The following is a 20,617-nucleotide window of genomic DNA, read 5'->3' on the forward strand; positions in this document are numbered from 1 at the left end:
ATGTCCCAGGTAAAGCGGATGCTGCTGGTCCAGGGACTGCATTCTGACAACCACTCAGCCCTGGCTGCATGTTAGAATCACCAGGGCCTTTAAAAAGTCTGAAGCCTCAGCCTCCCCACTAGAGATTCTGAGTTAATTGATCCAAGATGGAGCCTGCCAAGATATTTTAAAAGCTCCTCAGCTGATTCCAACATGTAGCCAGGGTTGAGAACCATTGCTTTAAATGATTTGGGGGAATGTTGTCACTTATTTACTTACATTTATGTATTCATCTATCATTCGTGTTTATATTTGTTTATATTTGCTGGTTTGTTTCTGCCAGGAATACTGATTAATCTGTCTTCCTGTATTCTCACTGGTTCATCCATCCCCCCATTTCAATCACCACATGGTTACTGAACTTTACAACCTGACAGCCACGTGCTTGGTGCTGGGGAAACAGTAGCGGAACAGTTCCTGTCCTCGTGGGACTGACAGTGTATCTGGGGAATGAGAATGGGAGGGGACATATCAATACAGTGCATTTGTGCATAGCCAGGCAGGTCTGGAGGCCCCCAGGGCATGCATGCAAGCGGTCTGGCTCAGAAAAGGGTTCTGGGGGAAGAGGATGCCCCAGAGGGCTCTTGAAGTATAAGCAGGAGTTTACAAAGCAGAGCACAGTGAGGCACAGGACGTACCTGGCAAAGGACAGGCACATGCAAGGCCATATGAGTGTGCAGAGGGCCAGGAGCAGCTGGATGTGGCCCAAGGTGGGAGACCAGGTCAGACAGGGCCTTGCGGGGTACAGCCAGGAGCTTGAACTTAATTCTCAGCACAGCAGGAGGCTGTTGGAGGGTTTTCAGCAGGTGAGTCTCATGAGTTGTGTAAGCTTTAGACAGAGCTATGTGTGGACAGTGGGTTAGAGAGTCAAGAGTGGAAGCCAGAGACCAGTGAGGTAGCCATTGCAGCCACCAGGTGAATCGTGAGATGGGGGAGAGGAGAGGTCTGAGCTGAGCTATATTTGGAGGGGGGAACTCCCAGATCAAGGGCTGGTGGGGGTCTGGGGTGGGAGAGCTGGGTGGGGTGGAGGCTGAGAGCCCGATCCTGCCTGAGGCTCAGAAGATGCAATTTTGAATGTCCCAGTTGGCTCTCAAGCCCCAGATGGGACCAGCTGTGGACCCCATGTGACCCTATTAGTCTCACTGGGGGTTGGCTCCCTTGCTTCAAACGAAGTCTAATGAGGCCATCGTTTTGTTAAAAAGCTTCAGCTTAAAAATATTCTAAGCGCAAGGGCCAATTTTTCAAATTAATGTTTTAATGGGCCAAGACTTGGCAACAAGCCCTTGGGGGAGTGTTATTCTTGGAGTGGGGGTAGCGGATGAGGAAAGAGAGTACATGCTTATCTTCAGGTATCTGGTGTCCCAAGTCCCTTTTCCTACTGGACCATTTTAGAAATCATCTCTACCAGGAGAATCGTAGAATCAGCCCCTCCCAGGTGGGCAGCCAACTCTCATCTTCCTGTCATCTCTATCAAGTGGAGCCCTCTGCTTGCATACCTCCAGGGATGGGGAGCTCACTCACTACCAAGGCAGCTTTTTCTATTGTTGGAGAGTCCTGACCAGGGGAATGTGCTTCCTTCAGTTGAACTGGAGTCCGTCACCCACCCACCCCTAATACACACACCTTTGGCCCCTCTGGGATCACAGAACACTCTGACCTGACCTTCTACCTTATTTGCTTACTCATTTATTCAATAAATGTTTCTTTTTAAAGCAAATCACTTCATTTTTCTAAGCATTATTTTTTCATCCATCAAATGGGAGTAATCAGGCCTACTGTCACCAGCAAAACCTGTGAACAATTCCTGGGGAATATAAATGGAATCTGGGTAATGAAAAAGTCTAAGCTTTTTAAAACTTTTCCTTCGCCCTTAGTCTAGCTTCACTCGCTCACAGGGTGTTGCATGCAGAGCTCTTGCACACAGTTCCTCAGACCAGAGCTCCTAGTGCGACAAGGCTGCACCTGACACTTCTGCACGCGACACTGCGATTCAAGATGGTGATGTCAGGCTGTGTGCAGAGATGCCACGCCTGGCACCTGGACCTGAAGCCGTGAGCCGCACAACTGCGCCCAGCCAGTAAGAACTCCGCTCCCTCTCTGCTGGGGGGAACCGTATAAAGCAGCCCCACAGGTGGCCTTTTGGGGACAGCGTGTGCTCTAGATCCCGAGCTCACACCTCTCCATTCTTCAATCAAAGAATAAAACTTTCCTTTGCTCCTGAACCAAACTCAGTGTCGTTTTATTGACGCAAGTGACTCGGGGCAGGAGGACCCTTGTTGGGGCCTGACTCAGCAGGGCTGGTAATAAGTTTTGGTGACCCAGATGGGCTGGACCATGGCCTTTTGCCTGCACCTATCCACTAGGCTCCAGGCTTGCCCCGACTCCAGCAGGAGGATGGCAGAGGCTTTGGGAGGTTCACATGGAAATGATCTCCTCTGACTTGAGGACACTGATGGGGTAGGACGGCAGTAGCCTTCTGCGGAATACAGAGCAACTCTGCCCAGCAACCCAATGCCCAGGTGTGCTGCACACAGAGCACAGCCCCAGAGTCATCTGGACTGTGCCCCCTTAAGGGATCACACTGTGGCATCACTGGGATCAGAGAGTGAAAACTCAGGCATGTCTGTCTCCTGCCTCTGGATGGCCTTCCAATGGTACCAGACGCCCAGGAAAGGTGGGGACCTGTGGATGAGAGGGAGGTCTCTTACTGGTGCCACTTACTCGGTTCTGAACACCAGATCGGGCAAACTTGGTCACAAGAGTTGTAAAATTATTGGGTATCAGAAAAGGCCCAAGAACTGGCGTTCACAGAGCCATTAGAATGTAAAATGGATGAACATACTCTCATCCATTTCTTCCTATATGTCCCCAAATGCCCTATACCCCCCTGCTAGGAAGCGATATCTTACATAAACTGGGGGCTACTATCCACCTAACGGGAGACAAACTGGAGACTGTTGTCCCCTTAGACAAGGGGCACAGATGATAATGTTAATGACTGAGGACAAACCTTCCCGGACAGAGCAAGTCAACCTCCCTGGAGTAAATCCTGAGGTCTGGGCCCAGGGACGGGTGGGATGAGCTGTAGGAGCCAGTCCCATGGTAGTCCATCTAAAACCTGGACATACATGGCCCAGTAGAAAACAGTACCCTCTCTGTTGGGAGGCCTTGTTGGGCATCGCCCCTGTGATACAGGGCCTAAATGACCAGCGCCTTTTTAGGCCAGGCCAATCAGCCTGTAATACCCTCAATCTCCCCATAAAGAAACCCAGGGGGGAATATCTAATGGTACAGGACCTCAGGGTAGTCAGTGAAACCACTGAGAATACACATGCAGTAGTCCTTAATCCCTATACACTGCTGGTCACTCTACGGTCCACAAGGACCTGATATTCTGTATCGGATTTAAAAGATGCTGCCTTCTGTTACCCATTAGCCCCAGAGTCATGAGAAATTTTTGCGTGGCAGGACCCAAACACACAACAAAAACAACAATACTGCTGGACAGTCCTGCCCCAAGCGTTCGAAAACTCCCCCACCATCTTTGGGGAAACTTTAGCTGAAGACCTAAAAGATACACTCCAACAAAAATACTGTAACCCCCCTGAACCACCTAGCTGATAAAGGATATAATGTGTCCAAGAAAAAGGCTCAAATGTCACAAACTAGGGTGACCTACCTAGGCTTCATTCTCACAGAAGGTCAGAGGAGCCACCCTACGAAAGAAAAGAAGCCATGTGCAGCCTCACCCCTCCTAAAACTAAAGACAGCTTACAGGTTTCCTGGGGATGGTTGGGTTTTGCCGCATCTGGACCCCTAACTACAATCTAATAGCTAGGCCTGTATATGAAAAGTTGAAAGGAGAGGATGATGACTCTTTTGAATGGAATTCAGAATGCAAAGGGACCTTTTAAGAATTGAAAAAGCAATTACATCAGGCCCTGGCCCTCCCAAATTTAACTAAACCTTTTGACCTTTGCTTTCATGAGAGAAGGGGAAACCCCTTGGAGTGTTAGCTCAAAAACTGGGATCCCTTACTCAGGTGGTTGCTTTTTTCTCTGAACAATCAGATCAAACCACTAAGGGGTGGCCTCCTTGTCTATGGGCAGTAGCAGTTACTACAACCCTGCTAAAGGAGGCTTTAGTTAAAAGTTAATGTTTGGTCAGCCAATCACTATATGGACCATACACCAAGTTCAGGCTTTAGTTAGTTCTAAGAGAACAGAATGGCTGTCCCCCAGAAGGTCAGTTCAGATTCAGGCTACGCTTTTAGACAACCCAATAGCTACCACAAAAACCTGTCACACGCTAAATCCTGTCACCCTGCTACCCACAGAAATGGAGCCCCTGGCGCATGACTGTATAGAAACCATAGACACGACCTATTCCAGCCACCCCAACCTAGGAAGTGAGCCTCTCCCAAACCCCAAAGAGGAGTGATTCACAGATGGGAGAAGCTTTATGAGCAGGGAAAAAGGCTGGTGGGACACGCAGTGACCTCCCAGACCCAAGTCATAGAAGCAAGAAGCTTACCTCCAGGGATTCTGCCCCAAAACTGCGCTGATAGCCCTCACCGGAGCTTTAGAGCTCGGCGATCTTAAACGTTTACACAGATTCCCGGTACGCATATGCCAACCTACATACACACGGGGCTATTTGTAAGGAAAGAGGTATGCTTACTGCAGAGAATAAACAGTGAAACCTGGCTTAAGCATATTGAAGCTCTTAGCACTAGTACAGCTTCCAAAAATCACGAGACAGTGATTCATTGCAGGGGTCACCAACAGGGGGATGCAGAATTAATAAAGGGAAACAAGGTGGACGGAACTGCCAAAAGGGTGGCCCTAGAACCAGTAACTTGACGACCACTCCTCACACCCCGAAAGCCAGGTCCATCCAATTATTCCCCAGTCTACACAAAGGAAGAATTAGACACAGCACCCAAATGCGACTTCAGTAGAGATCTAGGGGTGGCTAGTTAAAGAACATGGGGAAACAATCCTTCTTTCCCCAAACTGCAGCTTGTCAAGCCATCAGGGAGGCTCATCAAGAAACTCACTACAGGAGGAAAGCCCGTTATAACTGCTTAGTTGGTTGAGGTCGTGGTAACTGCTGGCGTGATAGGTAATACCCCCAACACAAGACCCCCAAGAGGCCCCCAGATAAGGCCCATTCAGACCAGAGGAACATATCCTGGAGAAGACAGGCAGATTCACTGCACCGTCAGGCCTAGGGCACCGGCCAATTTCAGGTATCTCTCGGTGCTAGTAGACACAGCTGAAACGGCAGCTGAAGTGGTTAAGGCATTATTAAAAGAACCCCCAGGTTTGGGCTCCCAGGATCCCTACAAAGTGATAAAGGTCCAGCATTTGTGTCTGAAGTGACAAAGGGGATAATGAGTGCCCTGGGCAAAGGATGGACCTTTCATTCAGTCACTGGGGAACGGTGAGAGATCCCATCAGACCCTGAAATGGGCCTTAGCCAAGCTATGTCAGGAAACTCAAGAAAATTGGATTAAGTTGCTTCTGATTGCCCTGCTCCTTGTGCAATCAGCCCCGAGGGATGAGTTAAAGTTAAGTGCATTTGAACTCATGTACGGTAGACCCATTGTCCAAGCCCGAGAGATGGGGCATCTTAACCTCCTTGAAATGGAACAACCCAAGTGTGCCCTCCAGGTAGAAGAAACCAGGAAGCTCTCACGGAATATGGTGACCAGGTGCTGCCCGCACCCACCCACCGGGCCCCCAGCCCATCCGGCCAGGAGACCAAGTGCACCTAAAACCCTGGAAAACCGGCGGCCCGCCAGCCCAGCTCGCCCCTAAGCAGACGGACCCCACTCGGTGACCCTAACAACCCGTCACACCGGAAGTCACAGAGATCACTCCATGGGTGCCTCACACTCGAGGGAAGAGACCCCCCAACCTCCACAGAGACGACCTGGAGCAACGGCCCCTCGACTACCTGGGGGAACCTCTCTCTGAGCTGAAGCTTCTCTTCCGAAAAACGACCAAAGTGCGACCAGGGCGATTCAGCCCCAGCAGAGCCTCGACGTCAGGGCACGCTCGCCCACGGCCCAAAGACTGAGAGACCCGTATTTTCAGGAAAAACTTGACATGTGACCATTATTCTCTTGCTAATATTTGGGCCACGGATCTTAAATTGTCTGGTGTCCTTTGTCTCCAAAAGGTTAGACAAATGGGGGTCGCTCAGGGATGCGAACAGTCAGGGCTGAGGCCTGGGGGCAACCAAACGTACCTAAAGGCAGCCGCGGAGCAGTTCCGCGCCTCCACCGGGGCTATCATGATGCCCCAAACCAGCAGGAAGCAGCCACAGAAGATGAGCCAGAGCCCCTCAGCGCCCCTCGACAGTGAGGGGGAGGACGCACGACACAGGGGGGGTTTGTCACCAGCAAAGCCCATTAACAATTCCCGGGAAATAAAAATAGAATCTGGGTAATAAAATCAAGTCTAACCGTTTTTCTTTTTTTTTCCTTTGTGCTTTGTCTAGCTTCACTTGCTCAGAGGACGCTGCACGCAGACACTTCGTCAGAGAAGAGTTACTGCTACAAAATGGCGGCGCCGACACCTCCGCTTGCGGGCTGTGTGCAGAGGCACTGCGCCCCGCACTGCGACCTGGAGCCGAGAGCCCCGTGAGAACTCCGCCTCCTCCCCTCCCCCGCCCAGGAGATCCCTACGAAGCAGCCCCGCCCCGCCCACGGTCTGTGGGGACGAGCACGCGCACCAGAGCGAGCTCGTACCTCTCCAGGCCTTGGTCAAAGAAGAAAGCTTTCTTCTGCTTGTGAGCTGAACTGGGTCTTGTTCTATTGGCTTGAACACCACCAGGCAGGAGGACCCTTGTTGGGGCCCGACTCGAAAGGGTCAGTACCTTATAGGTTTTGTGGGTATTAATGAGATAGAGGCTAGGCAGGGCTTAATTAGCTAGTGTGTATTGTGAAATGCTGGATTTCAGGAATCAGAAACCAAAAGCGGATCTCTTTTGAGCACTGGCGTGTGATAAACTTCATGCCAGGACTAGGGACCCAAAGACCCATGAGACACAGCCACTCCCCTCCGGCCCCCAGAGGTTCGTGGGCCGGTGGGGAGACAGTGCGTGAGCAGAGAGGGGAGGACCCTGCCCCGCAGCTCTGACGGAAGCGAGGGGCCCCCCACACAGCCTAGGAGGTGGTGAGCCTGGTAGGATCCAAGGAGGTGACTTCTGGGCTGAGACCTGAAGGCTTTCCAGGAGAAGAGGGGCAATTACAGCCGTGGGAGTGCATGAGTGAGGAGTGGTCCTGGTCCAAACCAAAGACTGTGTCCATCTCTCCGCCCCTCTCACCCCGGCAGGAACCCCCATCCCCACAGCCCTGTACAGCGCTAATCAAATGAAGGTGACACCCAGGCCCTTCCTAGATTGTTTGTTTGAAAAATTTCACACTTAGAAGTTGCAAAACTAGTATAAAGAGTTTCTGTACAACCTTCACGCAGATTCCTCAGGTGTTATTTCTCCACATTTGCCTGTTTCATCACTCTCCCACTCGACACATACAACACACACATACACATACCATATATGTGTAAGTTATTTTTCCTCAATCATTTGAGAATAAATTGTAGACAAGATGTCCCTTCACCCCTGAATATTTCCTAAAAGCAAGGACATTCTCTTACGTATCCACAATGCATTGATCAAAATCAGGAAATTAACACTGATAAAATATTATTATCTAATCTACATATCTTATTCAAATCTCACCTAGTGTCCCACTAATGCCCTTTATAGCAAAAGAAAAAAATTTTCTTTCTTCTGGCCCAGTGTCTAATTCAGGATCAGGCATTGCATTCAGTTGTCATATCTCCTTCATCTGAAACTCTTCCATTTTGTCTTTTATGACCTTGACATTTTTTTAAGAGCATAGGTCAGTTGTTTTGTAAAACGTCCCTCAATTTGGGTTCCTAGATGCTTTTAAACAATGTTTCTTGATGTGATTGGCTACCAACTTTCTCCATCAGAAAGGCTTGGAGTGCTTTTTGGAAGGCAATTTCTGAGCCCCTGCCCGATGGCTCCAGCACTTGCGGGCTTCCTGCATCAGAATGACTTCCTGCATCAGAAAGTTTGAGATGGGGCCGGTGCCTTGTGCATTTGTCTGCCCAAGTAGACTGCTGTGGTGTCCAGTCCTGTGACTTAGAGCTGTGTGGCCTTGGGGGAGTTGCTGTCCCTCCCTGAGCCTTAGCATACTCATCTATAAATGGAAATAATGGCCTGCACCTTTTTGCAGGTTGGTGGTGGGGAGTAAACAGCATTCCAGGAGAAGGTGCTGGGCAGGCAGAAGGCCTTCAGAAATGTAGACATCCTCTCCTTGTCCCTGCACTCCCGGAGAACTGCTGAGGGGAGTGCAGCTGGCTAGCGGTCTCCAGCTGCGGCTGTAGCATTTGCACAAGTCCACCTTCCCCTGGCAGCCCAGTCAGGACCCAGCATGGTGGAGGTGCTGTGGCCTGCGCAGTTAGTTCTCCATGTGGGGCTCCTTTCATGACAGCCGTGGCACTGGGGCTGTCCTTTGGTCTGGCTGACACCATCCCAGCCCTGCCCCATAGTCTGAGGCTCTTCCTACTCAAGCCTCCTTCCTTCTCTGTCTCCTGGCACAGGTGCCCGAGTGTTTCCCTGCTGGCTCCTGTCCTTTCTCCCCTGTACCATTTAAAGACATTTACCTCCCCCTTCAGCTCTCTTGCGCTTCTAGCTCTGTCTTTGGTGTCTTCTTCTTTCAGACCTGAGCAGACCCAAACCTCAAGGAAAACACCAACAAATCTCCTTGAAAACATCAGGGGACACCTCCAGCAAGCAGGTCTCCGGAGCCCCTGATTTCTCCTTGATCGGTGTTATGATGTTACTGTCTTCATCATGGCTGGGCTCCCCGCTCCATGTCCCCATTAGCGTTTTTTTTAGCACAAGAAGACTTTCCTTCAAGAGCAAAATATTCACAGTCCTTAAATGTATGTTCATCATGATGAGATGTTCTTGTCAGTAAATCGTCCGCCTCCACACTGGCAAGCCCACGTGGCTTTGTGGGTTTTCTTGTTAAAGACCATTTGTTATGTATTTCCCATTATAAAAGGTAATAGCCACGTTTGTGGCACAGAGTGGAGGTGGTGGATATCGGAGCTGGTGCGCACAAAAAACGGAAACGGGAAGGGAGCCAGAGCAGGGGTGAGGCCAGGGCATGAGCGTGAGAGCACCGACACATCATGGGGGTGTCCTGAGGGTCAGCTGAGAAAATGCTTGGGAGGAGTTGGTGCAGGGCCTGCTGCTTAGTGGAACCACAACGGATCTGTTATCATCATCAGTGTTGTGACCATCCCCACGGCCAACCGCCCACAGGGCAGCTCCCCCAAGCAGCCCCACAACAGCTCAGTGAGCCTGAGGCGTGTCCCGGGGGAGGGTCTACGGAGGACCATGAAAGGGATGGTTTGCCAGGACCGGGAGGGGAGTAACCTGCTGGCGCTATCGTGGGCACTCACAAAGCCAGTCATCAGAATGGCCCCATCTGAGCACTGATGTGTACCAGGCCCACTCCCACCGCTCCTGCTCACCTGGTTAGTGGCTTTCCTCTGATCTCCCACCTCTCTCTTTCAGACCGTTACTTCCTACCTTCTCCCACAACTGTATAAGGCTTGTTCCTCTAATAAACGCCTTATTCCATAATACTCATACGGGTCCTGCTTCCCAGACCGAACCTTGACAGACAGACTTAAGGTGGCAACGTGTCAAAAACTGGTGAACCTGGGTGATTGTTGAACCTTTCTTACAACTTCTCTGTAGAATTCAAATTTTAAATAAGATTTTAAAATTAAATATTTTGAGGAATGAATCACGAGGGAATGAATGTTGTTAACTTAATGTGCTCCTATTATCCTAGTTTTAGACCTTCATTTAGTTGACCACATTTAAGTTTCTTAGAACAGTGAAAGCACCTCCCTTCTGTGGCTCAGAATCATTTTCTATCCACTCATTCCAAGACTTCTGGGGAAGTCCAGTTCCATGTCCCTGGATTTTGAGCCCAAATCTCTCTCTGTTGGGGAAAAATGTTTTGTGTGTATCTCTCGCTGTTTTGATGAAAGAGGCTATGGTGACCCCCACCCCAAAGAACTGAAGGTCTGACATTGTATATCATAGAACCTTTATTATTTTTCCTCTATATTCTTAGAAACGTACATAACGCCCGTGCTCTAGTTATAACACCATTTATAGACATTTAAAATGCATCTTCATGTATAAATATTTTACATTTGGTCCATAGAACAGATAATTTTACTAAATAATACTGTAATGTTTTTTAAAACAGGCTCTGTATATAGTTTGAATATGTATATATTACATATATTTTTTAATATAGAGATAGATTTACTTGGTGTTCTGAGAATAAATCCTTATTGCAAAAAAAAGCATATATGATAATACAATATCTTTCCCTCCCCAGGGCAAATACTAAAAAAAGTTACACATATTCACAGTTCTCACAGTAATTGTACGACACATAATATTGTGCTATATAAGTAGGTTTGGATGGAAATCAGTTAAGGGATTTCTTGCCAAACATCTCACTTAGATTTGATTACAAACATTAAATACGCTGCATTTGTCTTCGAAAGACTTGTTCTTAGTTTCAGAATGAAGAACAAAGAGAAAGTTAGAAGTCTTCCTGCCCTTATTCTAAAGGAATTCACACAAAGGATGGGGGGTGGGACCATGAGACACAGTGAAGGGTTCCTTTTGTTCTAAACCCTATAATTTAACAATACATATGCATTTTGATCCTGGATTCACCAGTTGGCATTTGGGATGCCTTAGTAATGAGACTATTTTACAGATGACTTCAGGAAAAGCTTTTAGATTTCCTACACAATATCAAATGAGACCCTATGTACCAAGCATGAGGAGGAATGTACATATGTGTGCATTTATATGTGTACGCAGACTTTTTGTTTTTTCTCTACAAGAATGTGCTTAATATTCTGAGGGTAATACCTTATTGCAAGAACTGGTATGCTGGTCACTTTTGGACGAGGATGACAGATTAAAAAACCCACAGTCACAGTTATTTACCATAGTTATTAAGGATTAGTCGTAAAACACAACTCGTGAGTTAACTAGCTAAGGAGTACAGGGCACAACATACGATTTGCTACATGGGAACCCATGTTCCTGGCAAATGAGAAGCGCTGAGTTGCTGGAGCTTGCAAGAAACTGTCTTCACCCGATTTGCTGCCACCACTGTGGAGCCCAGTTCTGGAACGGAACAAATACTACTTCCCAACGAAGCAGCTTTAATCTCGGAAGCACTTGGCGGGGCAGGTCTGGATTAACACTAGCTCCTCATTTACTGGGCTGGCAGATTTTAGTGGCAGTGAGGAGATTCTCACTGGGGGACTTCAGGGAAGGGGAGAGGGCAGCAGCCTTGACTGGGGTTGCAGTGAGGGAGACGTTTTAAGAAGGAGACAGAAAGATCGCTGGATCCACTTTGCCTCAAGGACGGAGCCTCACTTTGATTTCCTCTGCAACTGTTCTGTGCTCTGCAAAGCCGGGCAGCCTAGGAGAAACTGGGGCTCCTGATTAGGGAATTTCCCCAGCGGGATCTGAGGTCCCCGGAATGGTGATTAAAAAAATCAGTTGTGCTTGTGGCAGTTTTCCGAGGAGCATCGCCCATCGGGAACGATCGCTGTTGGGCCAGGCGCAATCAGAATGGCGTGGTGAGAAGTGGGGGGGGCGGGGGGGCCAGGAAAGCTTAGTGCAGAGATGCTCATTCCGCCGGGCGGCAGGGAAACAGGACACTGGGCGGAGTGCTTGAGAAAGCAGTTCTGGGAATACCGAAGGGGCTGGGGGTTGTCAAGCTGCCTCGGGAAGGAGAAAACCAAAAAATGAAAGAGCTCTGCTGGCTCTCTGCTCTTAAGAGTGAGCTCTCCCTGGAAATGTCCATTATACAAAATGCCCTTTTCATGTGCACAGAGCAGTGTTCCGACGGAACCGAACTCCTGCCAAGTCCGAGATAACAGTCATGGGTTTCGGCAGTAAGAGAACAGTCAGGAATACAACTAAAAGCCAGGAGTGTGCGGCCTCTCCACATCACACTCGCTGGCGGGATAAAAATGATCTATCACAGCCGTCACACAGGCCGACTGCTTGATGCTGATGGGGCCCAGATTAAAAAGGTCACCAGCCCGCAGGTGCTGGAGCCATCGGGCATCTTCTTTGCCCACGGCGGGGCCCACGGGGGTGTGACTGTCCCCACCTCCCTCTCTTTGCGTGGTGATGGTGTCTGGACTCGCCACTCGAGGTAGGTTGAGATAGACGGTATCTTCAGACATCAAGTGGTGGTCGTGTGCAGCCAGGGTCGGGGTGAGAGTGTGGGTGGGCGAGCCGCCCTGCACCCCTAGATGTAGGCCTCTTTGCTGGCGGAGCCGCTGGCCTGGGGCTGCTCTGGACCATTCTCAGGGCGGACAATGTCTTCGCTGGGCTGGATCATGACCTGGATGCGCTGTGGACAGCGGGAGGATTCAGGCTGGGATGGAGGGGGGCTGGCCTCTCGTTGGCCCACCCTCTTCTCAAGTCTCCCCTGTTTGTTCTGCCTGCGAGGTGCTCCCAGGTGCCAGCCCCCTCCTGCACACCTTCCAAAGCTCTGCTGGGCCACACCCACTCCCTCTCACTTGGGTCCCTGCAGTAACTGCCCCCAGCCCTCCACTTCCATTCTTGTCCCTCATCCCCTTCATTCTACTCTCAACACCCCAGCCAGAGGGGGATCACATCCCTCTGCTCCTCAGGACCCCACAAGGGCTCCCATTTCACCAAAGTCCTACAGGGCCCCACAGGATCTGGCGCCCATCACCGCAGTCCTCAGTGTTCTCCCCTCAGCCCCTTGCTCTCTACACTGCAGCCACACGGGCCTCCTCACTGCTCCCCACAAGCAGCAAGCAAGCACCTGCCCCAGGGCCTTTGCACTTGCCGCACCCTCTCCAGGGACACCCCTTCAGACAGTGACACAGCTCAGTCTCTGTCTCCTTAGGTCTTGGCTCAGCAAGGCCTCGCCCAGCACCCCCTACACCCTCTTTCTCCATATTCCTCATCCCCATCAAACGTGACTTTATTCTGTTAATTGCTGATCTTCCTCTCTCAGAATGTAAGGTCCATGAGGGTAGGATTTTGCTCATGGCTGTGTCCGCAGCACTGACAATAGTGTCTGGCACAGAGCAGGTGCTCAATGTATGTTTGCTAAAGGGGTGCAACCTCCCCACCTTCTCTGCACACCCGCCCTGCCATCCTGCCCCATCAGCGCACTGTCCTCAGACGAGTCTTCCCTTTCCCACCGCCGGGCCTTTGCACAGGCTGTGCTCCCTTCCACAAATGCGCCCCTTCTGCCTCTCTGCCACTCTCAGACCTGACTACCTTTTGAGACACAGCAGCGCATCATGGTAAACAAAAGTGTTGGACCTGGAGTTGGAAGAAAGGGCTGTAAGGCCCCAGCTCTGCTAACACCTGACTGCGAGGGATGGGGAAGCAGCTTCCCCACCCGGCACCTCGTGTGCTCTTTCTGTGAAGGGAGGAGGCTGGCCCAGCAACTCCGGGGGCTGTGCACAACACACCATCCCTATGATGCAGACCTTACAGACCCTCCTTCTGGCTCTGAATGTGTCTGGCAGGGACATCTTGGTGGGGGATAAGGCTGAGAGGCACAGATCTAGGTCCTCCCAGCTGTGGCCTTCCGCCTCCTCAGTGAAATCTCCCCAGGCTACACTTACTTCATCAATGTCTCAGCACCTGGACCTCCAGCACTGCCCTGTTTCACTCAAGAATTCAATATAATTTAACAAAGAGCTGACGTGGACCTCGCATATGCCAGTGGGTCCCTGCTTGGGGCAGCGTGCCTTACATGAGGTCTAGAGTTAAGCTCTTAACGTATCTGATCCCACCCCTACCTGCTCTGAAACCTCAACGGCGCCCCATTTGCCACTGGATAAACTCAGGATAAAGTCCAAAGTTCTTGTCCTGATTTTCAAAGCCCTTCATGATCTGGTCCAGCCTTCTTACATTCCCAGCCTCATGTCTTATCACCTCCCTGCACCTCTCCCCACTCTACCCTCCAGCCTCACTGATCAGTTTATACCCCTGGGACTTTGCACATGCTTCCCATCCCCTTCCAGGAACATTGTCTCTGCTTCTACTCTTATTATTTATTTTTTAAAAAATTGAAGTAGAGTTGATTTTATGTTAGCTTCATGTGTACAGCACGGTGATTTGGTTTTATATCTATATATGTATATATATATATACATACACACACACACATCCTTTTTCAAATTCTTCTCCCTTATAGGTTATTACAAAATATTAAGTATAGTTCCCTGTGTTATAGTATGTCCCTGTTGTTTATCTATTTTATATATAGTAGTGTGTATATATATATATACATACACACACACACATCCTTTTTCAAATTCTTCTCCCTTATAGGTTATTACAAAATATTAAGTATAGTTCCCTGTGTTATAGTATGTCCCTGTTGTTTATCTATTTTATATATAGTAGTGTGTATATATATATATATTTTGTTGTTGTTGTTGTTGATTTTTTTGCGGTACGCGGGCCTCTCACTGTTGTGGCCTCTCCCGTTGCAGAGCACAGGCTCCGGACGCGCAGGCTCAGAGGCCATGGCTCACGGGCCCAGCCGCTCCGCGGTATGTGGGATCTTCCCAGACCGGGGCACGAACCCGTGTCCCCTGCATCGGCAGGCGGACTCTCAAACACTGCGCCACCAGGGAAGCCCTGTAGTGTGTATATGTTAATCTCAACCTCCTAATTTATCTCCCTTTGGTAACCATAAGTTTGTTTTCTATGCCTGTAAGTCTGCGTCTGTTCTATAAATAACTTCATTTGTATCTTTCTCTTCACCCCTGCTTCTACTTTTAAGTCTGGCTAGTCCTTAGTCCTCTTCTTTGCTGTCCCCTCTTTAGGAAGCCTTCTCTAACCCTCCACAATGCAGGAGGATGTCTCCCTGGTTCACCCCAATCGTGACCTCTGACACTCTACTTTCACTGGCTATCAACTTGTCTGTCTCCCCAAATAGACTGTGCTCCACCAGCGTAGGCGTGGTGCCCAACAGAGTGGGGAAGGGGCCCAGCGACAATAAGGGTGAAGAAGGGACTTACCTGCTTCAGGGAGCCCTTTAAGGTGAGGAACATGTAGGCCATGTACCCCGGGATGAGGACCATGGAAGACAGGGCCATGAGCCAGCCCACACCCTGGCCCCACTTGGGAAAAACGTAGCTTCCCATGGTGAGAGGGGTCATCTGCACAGCACTGAAAATGAACACACCCTGGGGAGGGACAGGAGAGAGGAGGGGGGCAGGCAGTCACCCAGGCTGGACTGCCAAGGCCCCTCCCTAGACCCTGCAGCTGATAAGGTCCACTGCCCTCTACCCCTGCCCTGGGGCTGACCCTCACAAGGGCCCAGCATCTTGGGAATCCTGCACCCAAGGCCACTGCTAGGACATAAGGTGCCTTTGTGTATAACAGAAGAAGCCACTGCTTCCGGGAGGACCAACAGAAAAAGGTGCCTTCTCAGTGGCAACCAATAGAAAAGGGCATCCCTTCTGGGAGAGCCAATACGAAGAAGGTGCCCTCTCTGGAAGGACCAATAGCAAAAGGTAGCTTCTCCGGGAGGACCAACAGAAAAAGGCATCCCCTCCTCCAGGTTAACCAGTTTGTCAAGCAGAACAAGGGTGGGAGGTCGTCCCCAGTCGGCCATTGGCTGAGCGTCCCTGTGCAGGACACAACATATGCAGTGGCCCAGCCTCACTGCAAGGACCTGGGCAGCCCCTCCCAGGCCTGCTCGTGCCTCGGCTTCCCCTTGCAGGAGGGAATGAGGGATGCTGAGGATAAGAGGCCTCCCCGAGTGACTGGTTTGGCTTCAGAATCAGGTTTGAACGCAGCACCAGCCCACTGGGTGATGCTGGCTGGTGAGCCCCGGTACCGACAGCAGTCAAGTGGGGCAATAACGCCTACTGTGCTGATGTTTGAGGATGCTGCAGCGTGTCTGGTACCATGCAGGGCACAGAGTAGATGCTCAGCACAAATGAGAGAACAGTATTCCTAGGGAACAGAGGTCTGTGGGCCTCTTCCCCCGGCCTTTGGCTCCAGAAGTGTCTCTCCGGACCTGAGTCACCCCAGGGCCCGGTCTGGCCCTGCCCTTACCGCCACAATGATGGGGGTGAAGAAGGACCAGCAGAGCTTCCACCAGATGCAGGGCCTGGAGCCAACCATCTCTTGGATGTTGTCATAGAATCGGTTGACACCTGTGACAATTGGAGCAAGAGCAGGAGGGATGGGCGAGCCGTGGGGACGGCAGGCTCAAGGCCCCGACCTGCTGTTTTCTCACAGTGTGACCACGGGCAAGTCACCTAACCTCTCTGAGCCTCAGTCTCCTCATCTGTAACATGGGGCTAATGCTCTGGGGTGGGGGTGGGGGTCCTTATTAGCTAAGGATTCAACAACCAAATCCCCCAGCAAACGAGCTGTATGGGAAAGCAAGTCACCTGAATGTGAAAACATCCACCAACAAAAGGATGTACTTACAAAAAGCATCCCCGTCACTCTCAGTGTCCCTCCTACCCAACATCTCTCCCAGCCATTCTTTCAAAGCTTTGCTGGGCAGGGGTGGCTTTCCCTGCTGATCTGATGCATAAGCAACTGGTGATAGATTGCAAATTGCGAAGAAGAACCGCCAATCTTGCAAAACAAACAAACAAACAAAACCACTGCAGATGTCCTGAAGTTCATGAGAGTGACACTGGGCACTGGGCACTGCTCAGATCAGCAGCAAAGTCACTGACAGTGAGGACCTGACAGCGCTAGACCAGTTAGAAAGCAAGAAGAAAATGATGAGGAAGGGTGAGGTGGCAGGACTACGAACAACATAGACAGAACACCAAGAACCCAGAGGGACTCTGGAGAACACGTCTTCCAAAAACATCATCTTGCTGCGACAACCAAAGTGCCCGGAAGGACAGCCTTTTCACTAGCACGCAGTTGGGTCAGGAAACTTAGCCCACAAGATCAACACATAAAAATCATCGTGTCCTACATTCTGAGGTAGTGCATACTTTTAATTATAGCTTAGCTTTTAAAAAATATTTAACTTTAGAACTTTTTTATAGTTTTAGTTTCCTTTTTCTAGATAAAATCTCAAACAAGTCTTTTATGGCAAAATTTATGAAGAACTTTTGACTCCCATTTTAAATGAGTTTATTTAACTCTTCTTCTTATGGTATCTTCTAAACATGGGACGTCCTGTGCTAACTTCATCGAACTGCAGTGAGGACCGAATAAATTAATGTATGGAGAGGGCCTGGTGCTCAAGTCGTATTTACTGAATGATGACTGAAGAAAGGGATGAATGAGTGAATGAACAGATGAACGAGGGAGGAAGGGAGGAGGGGTTGGTGCTTACCATAAAACCAGGAAATGGAGACACATTCAAAGAACACGAGGAACAGCAGGCTCATGCCACTGGCGGAGTAGTAATCAAAGAGTTTGAAGACATAAATGCCCCCCTGTGAAAGCAAAAGAGGTGAGAGAGGGTCCACTTCCCCTGGGGACCAGTGCATTCAGTTCACGGTCAACACAGGCTGTGTGGGTTGGGATTAGGCTACACTGCATCAAGAAGGCTTGAGGGTAGATTAGAGGAAGCACAGAGGTCTTTGTGACCCTGCAAGGATGTGGGCATGGACTCTGGGGAATGGGAAGAAAATGCCCAGGTGGTGGAGGGAAATGTCCCATTTCTGGGAGGGCTGGAGGGCAGAAAGAGGAGCTGGTCATCTGAGCCATCTGTTCACAATGTTAAACCAGTCATGTCTCTCTCCAGAAGCTCTTCCATAGCTTAAATAAGACTGTAATGTAATATATAAAATGTAAAGAGATATAAAGTAAAATAAAATAAAATAAAATCCAAATGCCCACCCTGGAAGGTCCTGCATGATCTGGTTCTGCATCCACTACCTACTCCCCCACTCCCTCTGTCGCTACCACGCTGGCCTTCTTTCTGTCCCTCAAGCTTGCCAAGTCCATTCCCACCCCAGGGCCTTTGCACCTGCTGTGCTTTCCTCCCCTAGCTAGATCTTCCCCTGGCTGACTCTTCCTCGCCATGTGAGTTTCAGCTGAAATGTCACTTCCTCAGAGGGACTGCCCTGACTACTCTGTCCAAGGCATCGTCCTTCCCACCCCTGCTGTTCATTCTCTGTCCCACTATCCTCTGTTCTTCATGGCATTTAATGATCTAATTTGCACGTCAGTCTTGTCCACCAAAATGAAAGGTGGGATGGGACAAGGCTGGGGCACAGAGGGCCTGGGAGTGGCCCCGGGCTGGCAGCAGCAGAGGTGTGCCAGGTGCTGACGTGCTCACCTGGGTGATGTTAGACAGGCCGATCAGGTAGGAGACGATGCAGACGGCGGCAATGAAGAGCTCCCTGCGGTTGCGGAGCAGCCTGGGGTACTCATCCACCAGGGCAGTGATGAAGCCTTCCACGGTGCAGAACTGCGGGGGGCAGAGGTCAGCCACCCCAGGCAGCCCCAGCCCCACCCACCCAAAGCCTCACCCTGTGGGGACGGCAGGGCCAGGGGAACGCTGGGTTCCAGGCCTGACTCTCCCTCTGCCTCCCTCTGTGACCTCAGGAGAATCCCTTCCCCCTGGGCCTCAGTTTCCCCATCTGGAAAATGGAGAAGGTAGCTGAGCTGATCCCTGAAGTGCCATGTGGTAGAACATCCCGAGGGTTTGAAACTCTTGGCCAGCTTCTAGGGGGCCTAAGACAATGGGCTCCTCTCCCTGCTTGGTCCTGGACCAGTGAGGCTGGGTGGGGGCTCCTCAAGGCGCCAGGGAGGGCAACCTCACCTGGCTGTCAATGCCCAGCATGAGCAGCATGGAGAAGAAGAGGATGGCCCAGAGGGGAGAGATGGGCAGCTGTGTCACCGCCTCCGGATATGCCAGGAATGCCAGCCCAGGGCCTGTGGCAGGAAGGGCAGAAGAGGAAAAAATACAAGGCGCTGAGCCCCTGCGGCATCCCCAGCGCACCCACTTCCTGAGCTTTATTTCATCTCATCTTCAGAGGAAACATTTCAGTGAGTGTTATCAGCCTCCTTTTCCAGACAAGGAAACAGCTGGGGGGAGGGGCTGAGGAAGGGGGAGGCAGGAGGCTACAGAGTTGGGTTCAGAGGCAAGGGGACCAGTGAGATAAGAGGAGGAAGTGCAGTGACCTGGCCAGCGGTGGGGACTGGGGACAGTGCAGGCGCAGACGGGGGGCCGGATGGAGAGATACTCAGGAGGCAGAGTGGGCAGGCCCTGGTTTTGGTTGGTTTGCGAGGGAAGGGGAGGGAAGACAAAGGAAGGGTCCAGGATGATGCTGGGGGCCTGGCCTGGGCACTAGACACTGGAACCCTTTGCTACGATGGGAGAACAGGGTAGGAGAAGGCTTGAGGAGTTTGGGACACTGTGAGTGTCTGGGGGTGGGTATTCAGGAGATCAGGGAAAACCGTGGAAAAAAGAAAGACTGTAACCTCTCTGGGGTCTGGCTCTGGAAAGGGGGTTGGCTGGGAAGTTCCAGAGAAATGAGATGCTGCGCTGCCCATGCAGGGGAGAGCAAGCCCTTGGAGGGGAATGTTCCTTTCCACACGACACGCCCAGCTCCCCACGACAGAGAAGGGACAGGTCACATTGCCTCCATGAGCCTCTGCTGAGCACACAGTGGGTCCCCCGCGTTTGAGCAGGGAAGGGGGTGTGCCTGGGGCTGTCCTTGGACCCTGTGGCATGGATGACTGTGTGCAGAGCAGAGTGGGCACAGCCCAGTCGGTGAGAACCTTTTTGGAACTGGGACAAAAGCACCGATGCGGGCGCTTTGAGTCACGATGGTGAAGGTGTCTGGGTTGGACCGAAGGTGATATCCCAGGGGACAAGAGTAGGTCTGCTCCCCCCCAGATGTCCAGAATCGTGCTGGAGGTGCCAGAACAGCCTGGCTTTGCAACCAGCCCGGTCTGGGGTCAACTGCAGTCCTACCACCTTTGAGCTCTGTTAATTTGGGCAGGGGACCTTGGTGAGTCTCGGTTTCCTCACCTATGAGATGAGGACAACAAGAGCACTGACCCCATAGGGTTGGGAAGATTCAGGGACACTGTCCATGTGAATGCTCAGGGCACTGCTGGCAGGGAGGGACACTCAACGCCAGCGAGCCACGGTGGTGATGACGGTGACAGCGATGAAGATGTACAAAGTCCGCGGGGTTAGCCCCTCCCCACAGCCCTCCCCAGTGCGGCGCTGACCTGAGGCCGCCACATCAGCAATGGACCTCTTGGTGACATGGGCCATGAAGCCCACGATGGAGAAGATAACAAATCCTGCGAACATGCTGGTGCAGGAATTAATGCAGCAGACGATGACGGAGTCCCTGCAGAGAGGGAGGGGTGGGGTCAGGAAGGGTGGGGCTGGCGGGAAGCTGAGCTCGTGGCCGGGCAGAGGAGGGTACCTGGGAGCCGAGCTACTGGTGTGCCC

General features: G+C 51.0%; 1 protein-coding gene across 1 annotated transcript in view; it reads right to left on the reverse strand.

Moving 5' to 3' along the window:
* Nucleotides 1-10,215: 10,215 nt before the first annotated feature.
* SLC6A1 (solute carrier family 6 member 1) overlaps nucleotides 10,216-20,617 on the reverse strand; it is an 18,329-nt gene continuing 7,927 nt past the window's right edge. The window contains exons 9-15 of the mRNA XM_024740219.1: nucleotides 20,389-20,513; nucleotides 18,968-19,080; nucleotides 18,482-18,613; nucleotides 17,531-17,633; nucleotides 16,276-16,376; nucleotides 15,231-15,398; nucleotides 10,216-12,565 (exon numbers count right to left, since the gene is read on the reverse strand). Of these exons, the coding sequence (XP_024595987.1) occupies nucleotides 12,461-12,565; nucleotides 15,231-15,398; nucleotides 16,276-16,376; nucleotides 17,531-17,633; nucleotides 18,482-18,613; nucleotides 18,968-19,080; nucleotides 20,389-20,513 (847 nt within the window). The 3' untranslated portion in view covers nucleotides 10,216-12,460. The remainder of the gene's footprint in view (nucleotides 12,566-15,230; nucleotides 15,399-16,275; nucleotides 16,377-17,530; nucleotides 17,634-18,481; nucleotides 18,614-18,967; nucleotides 19,081-20,388; nucleotides 20,514-20,617) is intronic.

Source organism: Neophocaena asiaeorientalis, unplaced genomic scaffold (assembly GCF_003031525.2).
Source record: "Neophocaena asiaeorientalis asiaeorientalis breed wild unplaced genomic scaffold, Neophocaena_asiaeorientalis_V1.1 scaffold75, whole genome shotgun sequence".
Taxonomy (NCBI): Eukaryota; Metazoa; Chordata; class Mammalia; order Artiodactyla; family Phocoenidae; genus Neophocaena; species Neophocaena asiaeorientalis.